The following is a 20,209-nucleotide window of genomic DNA, read 5'->3' as shown; positions in this document are numbered from 1 at the left end:
CAATAATGTTGATAATCACTTTTAAAAATAACTAGGAGATTGTGTATTTTACAGCATGGTGGCAGAAATCTGCATGTAATGCTGATTGACTGGGCTGTTCAGTTACTGCACTGCAGTGCGATGTTTGAGTGGTCATTACGACTGTAGTTTCAATTATAAATAAATGTAAAACTAAATCACTCAATGATTGAAAACAGTACATTTAATAAAGATGTAATAAATATAAACCATTTATTTCATACTTGTGCCAAAAAAGAAAGTTGATCTTAAAGATTTAGATAAATGTCAAAAATTTCAAATTATAATTACAACGTTTACTCAGTTGATCAGAAAAAAATCAAGATGTTTATTCTTTGTAGAAACCTCCAGTCTCCAGTTTGTGGCATTCAAAAAAAAAATCAGAGGTTTTAAACATGACAAATACTAAAGTAAACCAGTAAATCATCATAACCTGAAATATGCTTCCGTTATATACCTGTGAGTAGACTCAGTAAAGATTGCCAAAATCCTGCAGAACCTTGACATGTCAAATTGTACATTTATTTTAAACAATATAAATAAAGTAAGCAACAAAAAAAAAGTAAAAAAAAGCTTGAGGTGTAGTGGTGTGTAAAGACTGCATCATCGTGTGCCCATTTTTAAACCACACTGCCTCAGACTCTGAGATAAGTGTTGTAATACTTTTTTCTGCCTCTTAGTTTTGTCAAATGTCACACTTCCCTCCGGGCTGTCTACAAATCCTTCCACAGTGAGAGAAACATACTGACCCGTAACATTCTGCGGGGACCTAAAATCCTTGCCCCCTTTTCTGAGCGTTTAAATCTAACATGCATGCTAAACATACACTGCTTGACAATTTTCTTCGACCATCGCCCCAGTGTAAATTTAGCCCACAGTTGCCCTAAATTAACAGTACTGGTAATTACTAAAATCATTTTTATGTTGCTGTAATAGTTGATTCACCAGTATGCACATGTTCTTTAATAGAAATACCTTTAATGCTAAAATATAATTATTGTTATTATCCATTCATTTTCAGGTTTACTGCTTTACAAAAGTATGAAAAAATAGTAAAGCACATTATTAATATTATTATTTGAGTACGATACCAAATTACACTTAATTACCCGAACAGAGAAATCAGTTTTAGTGGTTTAATGTCTAATAAATTTGTTAAGCACTGTATTTGAAGAATGTGATCATCATTTAGTCAGCGTTCATCGACAAATCCAGGGTAATTACAACTTGGTAATAAGCAAGAATTAAGAATGTGTGAGCAGTATATTTTAGATGCTGACAAAACAAATGTTGGGGCAGTTGATTCTGGATGTAGAAGATATCCATATATTTTGGATATTTAGAACTAGGTGGGGGCTTGGCTCTTAAGTCTCTTAATACTGTGATAAGATCACGGTGAGTCACACCTTTTTCCTCACACTCGACTCCAACATGAGAATGCAATTTTACTCCACAGAGGGGTGCAACAGGGCAGGGATGATACAGAAGCTTCGGGAGACTCCAAGCTTTTCTCACATGTTGATTGGGTCACAAACCAAAGTCGAAGCTTATTTAAAGCACCCAACAGGCTGTTTCGATGTGCCAGACCTTTAGAAAACATGTACAGAGATTGAATATAAATAGTCTATCATTATTTAACTTTACAGTCAGTATTTATATCAAATGAAAATCCATCCAAGATTTTTTTAAGCAACCATGATTGTCCAAAGGTACTAAGAACTTTAATTTAACTAAAAACTTTTCCCATGATTGAATGAGAAGCCATCTACCCCAAAGTAGATGACTTCTACTGATATGCCCTGACAGTGTAGCACCAGCTCTAAAGTTTAATCAGCTGAACGACTCTTTGTTGAATTCGAATGTTGTTCCATTGTATTGAGGTGAGTTACACAGTCGGTGGAGAGTCCTGGAGATGCCCTTCGGTCCGCAGCAGAAAACACCAACACGTTTACTGAAACCACAGAGAAATCAATTTTAACAACAATGTTATACACACGTTTCTACAGCTACGAGACTCACTGGATAGTCCCACTGTACTCACTGTTTGTTGGATTTTCCAATTTCATCAAAGAGTAACTTCCACCTGGGCCGACCAATCTGCATCCTTGATGTGAGTGGGCGGTACTTCTCCTCAGACATGCTCTGCAAAAAAAGCATAAAAAACTAGGATGCTTTGAATTCACATTTGCATTATATGTTACATAAAGTTAATGCTATTACTACTACAGAAAAAAAACATAACAAAGAAACATTTATACTGTTTATGAGAAACATTTTTTGTTTGAGACTTCTATCAGATAAAGTGTACATCTCTCTAAATCAAAAAAGTGAAAAAGTCTGTTTTTTTCTCCTGTTTTCTCCTAGAGGCTAAAAGAATGTGGTATCTAATTTAAGGGCCACCAGTGCTGGACATAGCTGTGTCAGTCTACTGTTAGTAGAGCAAAGGAAATTTAGTCACAAAAAGGTGAATGTAAATGAAATGGGAATCAACCAATAAACTGGCTGGTTTGGTGAACCTTAACACAGTTGGAAATTTGGAGCTTTTGGACATTTATTTTATTTTTATTGCAAAAAAGGGCAATTCAAATGCAATCTGCGTCCAGGACAGCAACAACCACAGTCCACAGTAATGTAAAGAGTAGTTTAACAAATTACTTTCTTGGCTAAGTAGTTAAATAATGTATCCTGTTATTTTTGAGAAAAGCAATGAATAATGTGCCAAACATTTTTGAGTAACCCCAAGGCTGATGGGAACACCCAGCGATGTTGTGTGATGCTAAACGGATAAAAAGACTTCGTCTCCCCGTCGGGGAATCGAACCCCGGTCTCCCGCGTGACAGGCGGGGATACTAACCACTATACTAACGAGGAGATAGCGTGGATTCGGCGTATGCCATACAAAAACAGAAGTCGGTCATTGTGACGTTATGCCTATTTGTAATGTATATTTATGTCAATAAGTCCATTGTATGTCCCGTAGCGGACACGGCTAGCTTCAGAATCGACGGCTAACTACTTCCTGTTATACGTCTTTGAAGCTCGCCGCTCGGGCCGCACGCTTAGTTTCTATACGGTAATGTAAATTCTCGGTGGACAAGTCACCGAGGTCACAAAATTAAAAAAAATGAATGAAGTAGGTGCTCGGACCAGAGAGGACCCCAGAGGACTCGAGGCTCCGGACAGTTTAAAATAAGCAAGGGTCCGGTTGGGTCCGACTGACGTAAACTTCGTAATCAGACGTCCACCGCGAGAGTCGCACGAATACGTTCAAAACTCCTCAAAATGTTTTCGATAAACTAATATAACAGAATTATTTTTTTTCTATATTGGTTGGCTGTTACATCGCCTAAAAGAACAAAAGCGTTTGCTTTAATGGAACAGTCTGGAAAACATGCAACAGATACACTTTAAACTGTGCGCTGTAGCTTCTCTCTGTTTGTAAAGCACCGCCCTCTAGTGGGTGGAGTTCTTAAAATCTAACAAAAGATAAACCGAGAAGAGCAAGTGACAATGAAATACAATAAAATTACAAGATTAGCAAAGAGAAACACTGATATGTGTGTGTGTGTGTGTGTGTGTGTGTGTGTGTGTGTGTGTGTGTGTGTGCCACAATTACCTGCAAGCTGTCTGGTTGACTGATATACAGTTTCAGATTAAAGTAGTCCGGTCTGTTTTCGTTCCAGAGCTAAATGAAAAACATGGTTTGTAGTGTTGCTGATGTGTATTTGATTTCATTCATAAAGTACGATACAGGATATAAATGCAGCATTTATTTTCTAGATTTTTCTGAAATACAGAAGCAGAGGCGAGACTACAAACAGCCTCAAGACTGTGTGAAACCCAGCAAACAAAAAACAGAGGCTTTTTGCTCAAGTCTACAACTTCTGCTGTCTCACAGACACATACACCTCTGACCTTCGTCTGCCGAATGCCACAAACATTTAGAAAACTTGAATTATAGCTTGCCATTTAATTCCAGCATGATTCATATAACATGAAGGTTCTAACAGCCAGAGTTTGTCCTGACCTTGTGATGCAGAGCACACAGCAGCTCTGCGAACCAGTAAAACGACTGGAGTTCCTTGCAGACCCACACAAAATACAACCTCTGCAACCTGAAACCCATCCAGCCATCACTAGGTGTACAGCAGGAAGGAAGGAAGAAGTCCATTGATAAATGCCCAGTCTGTGCATAATTTATAAGCATATAATATATTTTTGTAAGAACTCACAGCAGCGCCCGCAGCACACAGGCGAACGGGGTGACTCCTATTCCGCCGGCAACACAAAGACTGACATCATAGTTGAATACCTCTTCTGACGGACCTCCAAATGGCCCATCAACATAAACTCTGAACATACAATGTGGACAAAAAAAACAACAACACAAAGAAAACAAAAGATCGTTGGCTGAGAAGCTACCAAGATAAATATACACATATGCAATTATATTTCTCCCTTGGGTCAAACACACATAAACATCCTGCATTTGAAATCCTAGTCTGGGTGCAGTTGTGTGTGTGTGTGTGTGTCTGTCTGTCTGTCCGTCTGTCTGTGCTCTGGTGTGTGTGAACTGACAAATAGACAGCAATCCCCCAAATACATAAATATCTCCACAACAGCTGCTCGCTCTCTTGTGTGATCAAGAATACACACACAAAAAATTAGACACAAACTTAACTCAATGTAACACAGAATACTGAGAAGATATTACACATGAAACTACGTAAAAGATAAATAACATGAGGGCCATCCATATGAGGCGTGGTTTGTGAGGTTTGCCATTACTGTCACATAATCATGAATACAGGAATCTGTAACACTTCTGAAATATTTATATTCATGGTCAAAATATATTCCATTATTTTTTTAAAAATGAAATTTGTTCCAACACAGGAGACCAAGGGGGTTTGGGCCTTTGATGGTTTGTTTAACTCATCTGACTGTCTATCAAACACAGAGCAGGAAGAGCACTGAGTCAGAGGTCAAAAGGTTGAAACCTTCAGCCATTCTGGGATTCTGAGCCTTCATGAGAAATCAAGTCAGCCACATTATTTAAGCAGACACACACAGAAACGTACTTGGGGTATCTCCTCTTTTGGGCCATGGGAAGGATCTCCATGTCTATCCTTGGCTCAGGAAGCAGCAGCTGTGTGAATCGTTCTGAGGACAGAGGAGAGGAGATCGTTTCAGGCATGGTGTGATTTGTGAAAAAACCAGAGGGATCTCCTAATGATCACATATACTCTCAAGCCTATTAGAATATTTAGATACATAATGCTTCTGTCAATGTAACTTCCATCTATTCATTTTCTACTGCTTATCTGGGTCCAAGTTGCAGGGGCATGAGTCTGAGCAGAGAATCCCAGACTTGCATCACCTCAGCCTCCTGCAGCTCATCCAGGGTGACACAGAATTGTTTCCACGCCAGCTGTGAGATGTAATCTCTCCAGCGAGTCCTGGTTCTGCCCCAGGGGTCTCCTTTCACTAGGACATACTACAAATACCTCACCTGGGAGGCGTCCAGGAAGCATCCTAGTCAGATCCCTCAACTAACTCAGCAGACTCTTTTCGATGTGCAGGAGCAGCAGCTCTATTCTGACGCCCTCTAAATTGTCCGACCTCCTCATCCTGTCCCTTCGAGTCCCTTGAAACCCTTATATTGATGCTATGATTATTATTCCTTGTAATGCACTAATATCCTTATTCTTTCTCCGATTTATTCAAAAACTGAGAAAAAGAAGGCAGAAATGGACAAGAGGAATCAATGGTTGCAATAGTTGTTAGTTTAAGTTGCAGGCTGCGTCAAGGTGACGTGTTCTTACATTTCCAAGGAGTTGCACGTCAGATTAGGTTGCAGGTAGGGTTATAGGGTTTTAGAAGTGTTTGCAGTTACAAAGTAGCTACGGCATGAATTTCCTACTGAAGCATAAATTCCCAGTAAGAGTTCATAAATTTTTGAAAATTAATTGGCCTGTAACACATTTCCAGCATCATAGGCTACAGGTCCTAACTCATGAATGTCAGTACTGATCTTTCCACTCAAAAACACACTTTATAGCTGCAGGATGTGGCAGTCAGCAGTCCTGGTGCAAAGCTGCAATTCAACAAGTTAAAAAAATATGCACATCTCACCTTTGTGGGGAATTCTCAAGTGAACAATCAGACAAGCATATATTTCTAGAAATTATTTATGAGTCTGCTGTTGCTCTGAATATGGTTCATTTGTCTTTTATTTAGTTAGTTGTAATTTTTACTCTGAATGAATGGTGCTGATTGGCCTACTGGAATGCTGAAAAGTGACAGGCAGTGTCATCTGTCACTGATCATAAGTACTGAAAATGAAAATACATTTCTGATTTTGTTCTTGTTCCCATTATAGACCGTTTTCAGATGTTGACACACACATACCCGGGGAGGTTAAAAATCGAATTACTCATGTACTCCATGTCAGGACTAATGAGCTGCAGTACTCATTGCATCACGTTAGTGTTTATCCTCGGCGTGCCTAAATTTCAGAAACAACTAATGACTGCAACGTAACCTCACATATGCCACATATCAGTACAAAGCCCCATCAGTCATCCTTTTATGATATTAAATATAACCAGAAAAAAATGCAGAGTTGGAGGATACAAGATAAACAAACAAAAATACGCTGATGCGGGACAAAAAGGCTGAGGGAGAAGCTTGTGCTGTTACGTTTCGGTGTGTCAGTGTTTTGTTTTTGCATGACTTATGTATTTCCTGCTTTACTTTGAAAGTCTGTGTTATCTTAGTGTGTTCAGTTTACATTTTCCCTGTCTCGTCAGTTCTAATTTGCCCCAGCTGTGTTTCCCTCCTGTGGTCCATTTCCTGATTGCTCCCTCTATGTATTTAAACCCTGTGTTTCAGTGTGTCATGGTCGCGATCTCCCCTGTGTTGTAAATAGGTTGGTGTTTTGTTGTAAATAAATAGTCTGTTGTAAATAGTTGTGAATGGGTTTGTTAATACTTTCGTCATGGGATATTTTCGTTTTGGGATTTTGGTGGAGAGCCTTCGTGGTTTTATTTTCCTTATCTTTGTTTTTCTACGTTGCACCCCGGTTGCCTAGGCCGGGGTGTAACAGTGCTCAAAAGATCAAAATGCTTAGAAAAACCTTATATGGAGCTGCTTCAAAATAAATCTAGCAACAGTATCTATATGTGATATATGTCCCAACACTGGTCATGAGCAATGCAACTAAAAGTACAGATATCGTTACCATGCAGAGATGTAGGCCCTTTCAGTACATCATTTCTGTCCTTCTCATTTCATCCTGTCATCCAGGATGATTAACTTCCCTTGGTGTGTATTAGGGTGTGTACCAAAGCAAGTGGAAAGGACAGTAAGTGTTTTAGCCAGAACTTCCACTAAAAGATATTTCCTTAAAGTTGGCTGCATGGTAACCAGTCCCTTTTCCTGAACAGACTGCACATACTGTGTCCAAATGACATCAAGTCCTCGTTCTGGTTTTATTAGTTAATGGAGTTCAAGAATGGTAAAAACTGCATTCTTGCCATTTTTAACATTCTTGAACTCCATTAACTAATGTGTCATCTAGGAAGATGATGAACCTGTGGGAACAATCTTGGCCTTGAGGTAAAGAAGGAGTCTTGCACACACTCACTCACACACACAAGGAGAAAAAAACAGGGGATGATTACACACATCAGAATGCAGCTCTTCAGAAATGTGTCCTCAGCAGAGAGAACAAAACAAAACAGCTTCCATCCTGTCAGCTTTGATAGGGAATAGAAACTGTGTGTCACTCTTTTCTCTGTGTGTGTGTGTGTGTATGTGTGAGCCCACCAGTCCAGTCTCCCACAACTCGCAGATGGATGCCCAAAGTTTCCTTGTTCTCTGTGGGACACTGTGAGGAGTTAAAGGGCTGACAGTTACTCAAAATACAAACACACACGTTAACACACAGAGACACGTGCAGCTAACACAAGAAAAACTGGCATACACACAAACACATGGGTCAGCACATATACAATACATAGCTATAGCTCTTTTCACTAAATTTAACAATCTACACACACACACACACATTGATGGACACACACACGCACGGCCTTCCTGTTGGCAGACAGTGTTACTAGCCTCAGGGGTCTGTCTGCTCTCTGTCAGAGTGATTCTCTACCCTCCTCCTCAAAGCTCTATAACACACCAGGCATAGGCATGCACAGTTATTGTGCTCCTTTGTGGGAATCAGTGGGTTTTGTATGTGGCTGCGCGTGTGTGTGTGTGTGTGTGTTTGTGTGTAAATGATTCCATCCCTTCCTGCTGTGCGAGCATACAGGGATTTCTTTATCTTCTCCTACTGTATCATGGAATCTGAACTAATCCCGTAAGCATCAATACACAGCGTGAAACACAATATTACTGCACAGCCCAGGTGTCAGTCAAGTGCCAGTCATCAGCAGAGGGTGTGTTGAGTATCTACTAATAAACATCTGCATTCACATGTGTATACAGAATATATGTGTGCTTGCACTGTGTCACGACAGAGGAATGCGTTAAAGCGGGCTGCAGTAGGTCTTACCATTGTGAGCGTGAAGGGATGGTTCTCAAATGAGGAGACACCTGGGCAGTTAAGAAGAATATGCTGAGAAAAAAGAGGAGGACGGGAAGTCGCAGAGAGCCAGCAGGATGTAAAAGAAGGAGGACGGGGGGATTAGAGAGGGGGTATGTCGAGAGAAAGAAATCATCAGATGAATCAAACGAGTGGAATTTCCCTTCTCTCCAAAAAGCAGCGGATATTTGACCAACTCACCTGTCCAGGTCGAGCTTTGAAGTTCTTTTTCAGCATGCGCAACTCCACGACATCACAAGGGTGCCTGATGACTGTCACTATGGTAACAGGGTCACGGCTCTGGATGTAGCGGTAGAAACGCTCCACACAGTAGAGACAGAGAGGACCAGACACCCACAGCCACGTCTACAGAAACAACACAGCACAAACCAGGCATATGGGATAGATAATGAAAGCAGTTTCACAAAGACAGCTTTATGTCATGTGTGTTGCTCTCCTGAGTTTATTTTTTTTTGCGATGTCACTATGTTACAAGATCTCAGCAGTTACTCTGGTGTGACCCCAACACTGTCACATAAAAGGAAAGATCTGAAAAATCAATGACTTAATAGCTCATGTGGCTCATGATCCATCACAGTTCCTGGTTACTGAAACGAGTGGACTACAGAAAGAAAAAGTTTTGTTGGTTCCAACTTTGTTTGGTCTTTTTGTAGATAATGGCTCCCACTGTGGTTCTCTGGACTCTCAAAATCTTAGAAATTGCTTTGTAATTCTTTCCAGACTGAAAGATATCAGTGACTTTGCTGTTTATCTTGAGATTCTTAAGATCATGACATGATGTGTCATTTTTTAAAATCTTTCACTTTACTTCACTTTGTCAGACAGGCTGTATTTAAGTGATTTCTTGATTCAACAGGTCTGGGAGCTATCAGGCTTGAGTGAGGCTAGCTTTCCAGAAACTCTGCTTTATCGCAGTTAATTCACGATTTAACAAGCAGAGAGTGATTTCATTTATTTTGCCCAGTCAGTTAAGTCTTTATTTAAAAAGTGCATTTTGTATTTACTCCCACAAAGGGGGCAAATACTTTCGCGCAGCACTATAAGCAAACCAATGACTGCTGCCGCTGTTCTGGTGGTATCAGTATTTGAAAAGTGGCTTGAATCATGAGGCTTGGCGACTGGAATCTTTGCATAATAAAGGCCATTCAAACTACAGCAGCCGAATTTTCCCTCGGGAATGTATCTAAGTCGGCGAATGTTAGTACAGAAATGTGTACCAGGTATTTTCTATCAAAGCTTTGTAATTCCATCAGCCTGCTCCCCATCACAATAACCCGAGGAGTCTGAATCAAATCCAGCTGAAAAGAGAGAGTACGCTCACAAGAATAAATACTAAATCGACTGATATCACAGTGTGAGGTTTTTCTCTTCCTTTCTGTTGGCAGTTACCTGTAACAGACTAATTGCTCGCAGCTTCAGTAAAGCCCTGGGAGCACAACTGTACTTAAGGGGGGATTTATGGAACCAGCTCGTTGCTTAACGACCAAGTGCAAACACATCATCACACACGCAGGAGGAAACACACACAAAAACAGGCCTTGATGTAGAGAAAGGATGCAGCCCCTTCCTAGCAGTATTACACCCCTGCTCAATGGGACCAGCTCCTACCAACACTTCCCAAATACCCAGCATTCATCCAAAAGCCCCAACCACAAACCCTAAAACACTGACGAAGACTTAAACAAACATTTCCTTCAACTCAAACCAAAACACAAACACATGTAAATATGCTCATAACACACACACACACACACACACACACACACACACACACACACACACACACACACACACACACACACACACTCTGACCTGGGGATAATGTGGCTGGAAGCGAGCGTCCTCGTTGCATCGCCTCTCCTCTTCTTCACTCGTGTCCAGTTCATCTCCCTGCTGCTCGGTGCTGCTCTGGTTGGCTCTGAAGCAACCAGGGGGGTGTGCCTCTATGTTGGTCTGATACTTTAGAGCTCCACTGATGAAAACAACATAATGTTTTCATCAGTCACACTTTAGCACATTTACTCATCACTCTTTTACGACTACTCAGGCAAAATAGATTTAAAATGAAAACTAGGGGCTGACAGTTCAACCACACAGAAGAACAAACAGGCGCGAACAAGCACTTGGCTGAATGGGATGACTAGTACCTGCATTTGAATTTCACCTGAAAGACTTTCAGTTCCTTGGAAAAAGAAATGACTCTGTGTGTTGCATAAGTGTAGAGGGGAAACCCAAACACCCACATGCACTGTTAGTGCTACCTACCCAACCATGTGTATCATCAGGATGACGTAGAAAACAATGAAGAGGTTGTGTGTGTACCAGAAGATCTCATAGTTGGACATGCTGTAATAAATTACAAGACGATCAGAGTTTACTAAGGACATGATGTACAGACTCCCAGCTCAGAGCCTGAGTGAGGAGAACATCAAAGATCAGTAAAGAGGTCGTTACACAGAACAACCCCCCATAAACACTGCAGACAACAACCAAGCTCTGTATTCTCCCTTTTCGAATGCAGCTCTTTTTAAATGGTAACTAAGATATACACAACGTGGCTAAGATATCCTGTTACACCCAACAATGTCATACGATTCTTCTGGTTCTGTACTAACCAAAACATAGCTTAATCTGTCAATCATTCTCCAGAAACAACAACTAAACACAGCATAAATCTCTTTTAAGAACTTAAAAGAGAAACTATTAGAGCAACGTATCGCTCTCTGGCATGCAGTACAAAGCTCTGTTGTTTCTCTGAGTTAACTGTACTTGATCATGAAGTGGAATGATGCTAGAAGAGATTACTCAAGCTATCCCAATCTATCATTCCTGGGAAAGTGGAAGGAATCTTTGGAGAGGAAAGTTCCATTTCAAAAAATAAATACATAAAATTATTGCATCTTGGAATTCATTTCATGCATATTCTCACTTGAAATAAATTAAACACTGTGGCCCGTGACTTTTTCTTTTTTTTACATTAAGCTGTAAAAGTGGGCTTCTCTTCAAAGTCGTTAGATGAGATCATAGAGCACACATTTTCTCCTCCATGGGCATCGTAACGCAAAGCTTCTCACAACTCAACACTTTCTAATGTTAAAGGCAACAGGGAGCAGACATGAAGGTACTGCAATCCGTAAAACATAAATAACCTTGGAGACTTTAAAGTAAGTTCATATCTGTGGATCACTGACTCATTAAGCAGGTATTCTTCTGCTGTGCAGCCGCCATCATCCCACCACTCCAGCCACTTAGCCAAATTCTTATCTAAAGCCTTAAGTGGTCTGGAAAAGCCTCTTATCCCCTGTTCAATTACCGAGGAAATCAGGGAGACCGTTCGGAAGACTAATACACGTATAGTGAGTGACCCACTATGACCTGAATAAGGACAGAGCTGTGATTTTCTCTCCCACAACCTTCTGTTATTGTGCCTCCTCATGGTCTCCAGCTTACATTTCACTTTGACTAACACAAAATGAGTCATGAGCTCAGACAGAAAGAGAAAAGCGAAGAAACACAACACAGAGATACTGATGTCTCGCCTTCTGTCTGACAGACAGACATAAATACAAATCATGTTTGTATCGAGGAACGGAGACGTGGAGCCGGGCTCCAATTCATCCCAATTACAGTTGCTCATCAAGTCTATGAGGGTTCTTTCCTCGCTTCTATTAATACAAAGACTATGATGACTATTATAATGGTGGTCTGATTTAGCCTACCGTACACAGTAGGAGGAGGATATGAACATCAGGAAGAGGATGAGGACCAGCAGCACACCAGTGACTCCTGGGACTAAAGACAATAACTCAGTTACAGAATGGAGACAAACCCAACAAAGTACTTAGGGGTCACAAACATACATATAAAAATACACATAAGGGAATTGTCTGCTCACACGTTTAAAGCAATATTTGCCATTTAATTTAATATAAAAACTGAATTTCAAAAACACAACATGACTTCCTATTCTTTCTAAAGCCACTAATCTGTACCATAGTGCATGACAAAGAGTAGTCCTTACTTGTGGTCAGAATAATCAGCATGGGGTCCTAGGAAAGAAAGCAGAAAATAAGAATTGTGTTCACTCTTCTGCATCTGTTTCTGTGAGGACCGATGAAGAGTTTTTGATCTCACAGAGGAAGCCAAGTCTGTGCTTTGGAGAGAAAACTGTCTGCAGGCTTCTTTCCAACACACCACTTCAGCTGGTGACTTTCTAGAATGTTCTTGAAGGTGAGCTAATCAGCAGACAAAATCTCCAGACGACTAGCTTTGGCTAAAAGTGTGGACATATTTGGATATTTCCCTCACTTGCTCAAACAGGTTGATGCTTTCAGATTTAGAGATTGGTGTGCTTCACAATGAATGCTTCTCTGATTATGTAACAGTAGCTTAAGCTTTGATATAAAAGACAGTTAATCATCTGGCAATCCAGCAATCATGTTTTCTTTTAGTGGATGTTTTACATTGTGAATGACCAGGTGTGCAGGACTGTTTTGCTCATGTGCTCCAGATGTGGTCAGACAACAGGTTTCAAGCATGTCTTGAAACTGGAAGCACAGGGTTTGCGGTGGGACGTGTCACTGTGATGGTGAGTTCAGGGGGGTGTGCTTGAGTCTCACCTCTCCTCTGTAGCGAGCCAAATTGAGAGCCGGAAAGTCATCTGAGTATCTCACACTGAATCTGACAACATTAACCAGGTGGGCAGAAACGTGCATAACTAGAGGAGAAACAAAACGTTACACTGTGCTGATTTAAAACACATTTAGTGCGCACATACAAGACTTCAAACAGACACGCTCTCACTTAATTATACATGTTCAAATGAACTGCCGTCAGAAACTCATACAAACATTTCTTTGTCTATTCAGCAAAAACTCAGCAAAACAACCTCCCCACTTACTAGCTGGCACACACACACACACACACACACAGGACACACACTCCTAGCTGACATCATGGCCAAACCACGCAGTTGTTCAACAGCTGATGGAATTAGAGGGTGTGATCACGAGACACAAGGGTCCTATTTTCCCTACTCACATCCTTCGTCACTCCCACTGCCTCCTCTATTGCTCTCTTTTCTTTCCTCCTCCTCTCCATCTGTCTCTCCCGCTGCCTCCCTTTGTAGTCATTTGTTGTCTCTGAGTTTTGTTTTTCAGCACATGAGAACTTTGCCCAGGGGTTGGGGGCGGGGGGACGCATATGCATAGGGAACTGCTGAGTAATGTTTAATGAGTTGAGAGGTGAGTGATGATGAAGATAAAAGAAGAACTTAAGTTTACAGGCAAAGAACATTCTGCTGCCAAAATCTCAGCCGATCAACCCAGGCTGGAATATCCGTGAAACCACAGAATGGAAGATTTTAACCGACGTTCCCAGTCCCCAGATAATGGATTGCTTCTTTCTGACCATTTTGGTTTTAAGTAAAATGTCACTCCAACTGTTATATGGGCCGTGATAAAATGTGCTCTGAAGAAAATACAGGCATTCTGTTTCTATTTAATGCAAGTTAGCATGCTGATGTATGAATGTAAGCTGGTGAACATCAGCCTTTCTCTTCCATGGAGATGAACCTGCTTAATAAGCAATCAAGTAACGCAGTTTGATTGGTTAAACACTCTCAGCTGATGAATGAATGGCCTTATTTATCACTTTATCAGTAATCAGTAATGCATAATTTTGACAATCATCGTCTGGCCAGCTCGTCTCCGCAACCACCATTAATCACATTAATTAGTCAGATATTTAGAGCGAGGCAGGACCTTTTTACAATGCCCGAATCTCTGCTGCAGGAAAGCTCACAGCATGTGGCTTACCACTAACTTTACCTGCGGTTCAGCTTTTTGTGACACATGCAAGTAACTATAAGAAACAGCAATGCCGGTCAGGCTTCCCAGAAACATATGAATGAATAAGAGGAAGACCCCTGCAAAGAAGAGAGCCACTGGACCCACGGCTGCTTGAGGCTCCCATGATGTCATAGGAGACCCATAAGAATAACATACACACAGGACACGTAGACAGTAAAAAGAAACACAAACAGCAAGAAGAGCATCACAGCTGGTTCAGCAGAAATGCTGAGCTAGCATGGATTCATGTGTACACATTCAGCACACAGACTAACACAGACAGGCACACAGTGATACATGAATGAATATGAGGCAGGGTGACGAGTGACAGCTTTTACCAGAAAAGATGCAGATGGCAACGCCACACGCCACATGAAAGGTCTTGGACTTGTCCAGCAGTCTGCGTGTCTTTCTGCTTGATATCTGCATCAGTGTGTGTGTCACACAGACAATAGTATTATTCACGTGGCTGGGATTCAATGAAAACACCAACTAATCCTCTTCCTTCTACCCTAATCAAGACTGCAATCCTTTTATGTTTCTATATTCATATTTGCCTCTGTATTTTTTAGCAGTTCTTTTACAATATATGAGTCGCTTTTACAGAATAAGCCCCACAACCTGTTTTCACTGATACAACCAAACCCACTTGGAAGTTCTTCTTCCCGTCCCTAAAAACTCCAATGATCCATCCGAGCTGTAGTATTTCTTACCATCCGTGTTCCTCGTACAAAGGTCACCAGAGAGCGGCACATGGGCAAAAGCACCAAGCTGCAGTTCAGGTTTAGCACAGTTGCAGATGCCCTGCTGATGCACAATCCTAGCTGGGAAAGACACACACACACACAGACACACACACACACACATACATTGTTAGGCAAGTTGCCAACACTAGGCCTCATTTGGTGGGTGTAAAGTGGCCTGGTGGATTAAGGTGCACATTTTTGATTATTCCCATTCAGATATCAGCTATTCAATCATGGCCAATTGAATAGCTCGTAGTGCTAGATAAAACTACCTTTGTCTTTCTCAGAATAGAGAGCTAAGGACCCCTTTAGGAGTCTGTTAGTCTTTAAATGGAAGACATTCATTTATTTTGAAAGTCATCCAGTTTTTGGCTTTAAAAAGAGATTTAAAAAGACTGGAAAACACTGTTTATTCTCTAAGTATACACTCAAAGACTCTTCTGACTACACCACTGTTTTGCCACCACTTGCAAGTTTTACAGTCTGTCATCCTTTCAGTACAGAGCAGGTTATGTAGAGGCCCCTAACAAGTTGATGACAAGTGGACAGTTTACCTGAAGCGACACAGGGGGGACGTCTGCTGTGTAATGTGGTTTTACAAATCTTAATCTTAGAGCTCGACAATCGAAGCTGTTTTCAAGCTTAAAAGCCGGACGTCCTTTGGCATCTTGTAAACACAGCACATTTAAACACTTTCTTGGCAGCCTGAGCGTGCGCTGCAGGTGCCGTCTCTTCTGATTATCCCCAAGAAACTGAAATGACTGGTGTGAGAGATGAAGGTAAGCACAGATCAAAGACGGAGAGCGCGTCTGAAACTGGAGTCCAGCCTTTGAAGGGATGGGGGATTTAAATAGCGGTAAAGATTTGTGATGGCTGTAAGAGATGCAACATAATATAGGAAGTGCGCTTAAAACAATGTGATTCCTTAAGGCGGCAGCAGCTTCTGGTCAGTCACCAGTTTCAAGTGATTAGCTGTCACAGTGTGCTGTACAACAGATGCTGAAATATAAGAATGTGGTGAAACAACTGGTCAAGAGTTAAAATCTACATATAGCAGATGATGGGGGAAGACCAGCATGCTTATAAATCAGACGCCTACACCTTTGAAAGACTTCCCACACACACACGTTCACTCAGCATACCTTACTAAGAACAGCTGACGCCAAAACCAAGCAGGAGGTCTGATATCCTCCCTGCTTTCTGTACATCCCCAAAACCCGATTTACACAGGTGAAGGAGAAAAGTTGGATAAATGAAGTTTGAGCTGGATTCAGTTTGCCTTCGAAATACATCTCCGTCTTGCATGTACACACGTACACGTGCAGACACACACATAAGCTTAAGCCCTCTGGTAAGGCATTCAGTCAAGCCAGCAGCGTGCCCACACTTGCCCCTCTCTCCCCTTTGCTATCCACTGTACACGCAGTGCAATAGCTCGCACATGCTGCTCGCTGCCACATCTAATTTTATCACTTCCAGCTTTACCTTTGTTTTTTTCATCTGCTGGCTTTTCATACTAGCTTTAACAACTTCATTTACAAATACTCGTACTGTATTATATGTGCTAAACTTTGTTCTTGGCACATTTCAGTTATCAGTTTGGAGTTTGTTCAGCACAATTTGATATATTTTTAAACACAGAATCCAGGTGAGTGCTTTTGTTTTTGCTATATTTGCATAAAAAATGTGATTTTTGGGAGAAAATCACAGATCTGGTGCAGAAGTAATGACTGCAATTATTATTTCCAAAGACAAGGAACTTTTTCACTCACACAAGCATGCATCGAGAGTCACACACCCACGCCCACAGAGACACCATTGAGACCTTGTGACAAAAATTACACCACATGAGCGAGCAGGCATTAAAATCTAAACCTGATTCTATGTGTGTGTGACTGGTTGACCCAGCTCATGTCCCTACTGCCTGGTTCTGGAGGTCACAATAACAAGCCAATACACGTGGTGCTTTTATCTCTTCCTTAACAACAATAAGAATCAAATTTTTCACAGAAAATAGTGTAAAAGTCACACACACAACCTTGTTTAGTTGTGGAATTATGAAGAGCACTGTAGGTCTACTGAATAAAGCTACTGTCAGCGGTTCCCTTACTCACAAGAACCAGGGATTTTTCACTTATCAGCCAAAATATGTGAATCACTACATCATGGAGCTACACTTTGTAGGCCTTATGAAGGTACATGATTTATAACTAATCTCAAATGATATGGTGGAAATGACAGGGCAGAGGAAAAAGCGTGATTTCAGAAGACGAAAGTCACTTATACGTTTCTCACAGCTGGTAAAAACACAGCTGCTACTTATATCATTAAGAGTGACCTTGTTATTTTCAGTTTTCTTTTGTGAATGTTAGCTGGCATCAACAATATCATGACCCTCAGGGTCACTGATGAGTTTTTCCTGTCTCACATGACAAGATGTACAAAAATAAAAATCTTGAAAAATCTGTTTATGTCTAATCAAACATATGCAGCTAAGAAAGGGTTTGATGTAAGGGCTCAGTAAAGGGTCCGTTTCCTTCTTTAAGCTTGGTTCAAAACAACACATCTAGAAAGTGCATGTAAATGTATCAGGTCTCACCCCCAGCATCTTGTAGAGGTAGTGGTATTGCTGTCCAGTGAAGTAGAGCAGGAAGGTGCTGATGAACAGCCAGGTGTTAACTCCCAGCCACAGAATCTACCCCCACACACACGCAGAGAGACACACACACACACGGAACACATCATCACAAACAGCACAAGAAATTGCCTGTAAACGTCTCGTGCACATCTGTATCTGAGTTCAGGCCACAGCTGCCCTACAATAGCCAAGCAGACTGCATGGATACAACATGTACTAAACACAGTAACTGAGCAGCAACAGATTCATTTGAGCGTTCTTGGAGAATTGTGTAAGTTAAAGATAAATAACAGATATATTAACGAGTCAGTTAACAGATTTAAGTGGAGATGGGTGGTTTTCAAATGTCAGACAAAAACTTTCCCCACCAGGACGAAGTACTTCCCTCCTTCGTTGGCCACCCAGCTCCGCGCCGACACAACCATGATGCCTTCAGGGGCTCAGCAGCTGCCCAAACTTTTCACCAAAGCTCCGGTGCGGTCAAGATCTCAGAGACTCGTCCTCCCTGCAGCTCTGCCTCAGTCTGTATGCCAGACTGCAGTGTCCACAGAGCAGCCGGTGCCTGCTCAGTCCAACCTCCCAGGAACTCCGCCGTTCACAGTGCATTTTCACTTTTTAGCCACCACAGCTCTTTCTCTCTCTGCCCCTCTCACCAGTCCCCCCCATGAACGACACGCAAGGACATTAAGACAGCAGCTTCCCTAAAACATCGTGAATTTATAAAAATACACAGGACGTGCTCATTGAAACCACAAACACACTTGGGGGGAACAATAAACTACGATTAATCGCACCTTGCTGCGTTTTTCTGGCACTAGAGGGCGCTATAGACAAGCGTATCCCCGTGAAGTCTCCCATCTTTGACTCTTATAAGGTACTTTTAAAAAATTATACTTACACTTTTAATCACACATTTTAATTGCTGTTTTTTAATTACAAAGAGTTGCAAAGTTGAAGTTTATTTGAAGCCGGAGTGTCACACTCTTTCTTTTGTCTGATCTGAAGTGGGGTTGGTAGGTCGATAATCAAAGGAGCTTGCAAAGAAAAGCGTCTGGACTTCTTTAAGTTGCTTGAAGACGTTTCACCTCTCATCCGAGAAGCTTCTTCAGTTCTAAGGTCAAAGGTCAAAGAACTGAAGAAGCTTCTCGGATGAGAGGTGAAACGTCTTCAAGCAACTTAAAGAAGTCCAGACGCTTTTCTTTGCAAGCTCCTTTGACTACGATGACCTGGATGACTGAGAACCTTCACAGACACGTAGGTCGATAATAACTTGCCTGACTTTAAAGGACAATTATTTTATTTTAAAAAATTCCATTTAACTAAACCAAACACTTTAAAGTACAGAAGAACAGTCTGGAAAAAAAATACACTGACAATTTTTTGAAGTAAACAACTAATGTGTTGTAGTCTTTATGACAATTTTAGCAGGCATGACGTTAACAATGCAATTAATTGAAAAATATGGTAAATGGACTGGTTCTCATATAGCGCTTTTCCACTCTTCTGAGCACTCAAAGCGCTTTACACAACTTGTGCATTCACCCATTCACACAAGCACAACTGACATTCACACTCCAATGAATGCATCGGAGAGCAATTTCGGGTTAGTATCTTGCCCAAGGATATTTGGCATGCAGACTAGGGGAAGCCAGGAATTGAACCACCAACCTTCCGATCAGTAGATGACCTGCTCTACCACCTGAGCTACAGTCACCCAAATAGTTATAGATTTTACGCTTTAGCACACACAAAGAGCCATGTAGTGGAACTATAATAATAACTTTTATATTACCAAGAAATTATTAACACTGACTTATTAACGTATTAACTTATTAATGTGCTGTTTATGCAATAAGAAACCACTGAGATGAAGCTACTTCCGGCTGCTCCCTCTTCTTCACGAGGGGTAACAGGGGGTAGCTCTGCATGTTTGATTTGGCACTGGATGGCCTTCCTGATCCAACACCAAAGGACAGTTGACCACAGAGAAATTATTGCTAAAATTATAACTGTATAATCACTGTGAGAGATATTAGATGTTTGATTTGAATTTTTGCTAACAAACTAAGAATTGCTGTTTGGGGAGATGCATGTGAGAGTCCATGTTATTGTGATTATGACCTTTAGATCTCTGCATGGACAAACACCAGCATACATCAGAGAACATTTACACCCATAGGTCCCCAGAGGTCTCTGAGGTCATGTGATCAGGTCCTTGTGTATCATCCAAGGCTGAAAACTAAAGCAGACAGTGCTTTTGCAACAGTTGCTCCAAGACTCTGAAACTCCTTCTGAGCTTGGGGATCTTTGGGTTTGATGAACGCTTTCAAAAACAGATAAA

The 20,209-nt window shown here is 41.2% G+C and overlaps 1 protein-coding gene and 1 non-coding gene across 3 annotated transcripts; both read right to left on the bottom strand.

Annotated features, from left to right (window-relative positions):
* Window positions 1-207: 207 nt before the first annotated feature.
* Window positions 208-18,521, bottom strand: nox4 (NADPH oxidase 4). Of its 2 annotated transcripts, XM_024801715.2 has the most exons (18): window positions 18,237-18,521; window positions 17,830-17,925; window positions 15,198-15,308; window positions 14,823-14,907; window positions 13,255-13,352; window positions 12,657-12,684; window positions 12,355-12,427; window positions 10,901-10,981; window positions 10,448-10,607; window positions 8,816-8,980; window positions 8,585-8,647; window positions 7,849-7,909; window positions 5,100-5,181; window positions 4,251-4,370; window positions 4,046-4,154; window positions 3,635-3,703; window positions 2,060-2,160; window positions 208-1,969 (listed from the first exon to the last, which is right to left on the bottom strand). In XM_024801715.2, the coding sequence occupies exons 1-18, from the start codon at window positions 18,291-18,293 to the stop codon at window positions 1,849-1,851; spliced, it is 1,680 nt and encodes a 559-aa protein (XP_024657483.1). In that variant the 5' UTR covers window positions 18,294-18,521; the 3' UTR covers window positions 208-1,848. The 2 variants fall into 2 exon arrangements, with proteins under 2 accessions (XP_024657483.1, XP_076748503.1); XM_076892388.1 differs by lacking the exon at window positions 18,237-18,521 and having other exon boundaries at window positions 15,198-15,304; window positions 17,830-17,914.
* On the bottom strand, window positions 2,818-2,889 carry trnad-guc (transfer RNA aspartic acid (anticodon GUC)). Its single transcript has one exon. It is a non-coding gene; the product is annotated as a tRNA-Asp (tRNA).
* Window positions 18,522-20,209: the final 1,688 nt, after the last annotated feature.

This window comes from Maylandia zebra, linkage group LG14 (assembly GCF_041146795.1).
Source record: "Maylandia zebra isolate NMK-2024a linkage group LG14, Mzebra_GT3a, whole genome shotgun sequence".
Lineage (NCBI taxonomy): Eukaryota > Metazoa > Chordata > Actinopteri > Cichliformes > Cichlidae > Maylandia > Maylandia zebra.
The sequence above is the reverse complement of the archived record's forward strand: the minus strand, read 5'-3'. Positions and strand labels throughout refer to the sequence as shown.

Coding starts and splice junctions, on each gene's coding strand:
- nox4 (XM_024801715.2), bottom strand. CDS start 18,293: ATGGTTGTGTCGGCGCGGAGCTGGGTGGCCAACGAAGGAGGGAAGTAC. Junction 17,926..18,236: donor GAGGGAAGTACTTCGTCCTG/GTGGGGAAAGTT, acceptor GTGTGGGGGTAG/ATTCTGTGGCTGGGAGTTAA. Junction 2,161..3,634: donor GTCAACCAGACAGCTTGCAG/GTAATTGTGGCA, acceptor CTTTTTTTGCAG/AGCATGTCTGAGGAGAAGTA.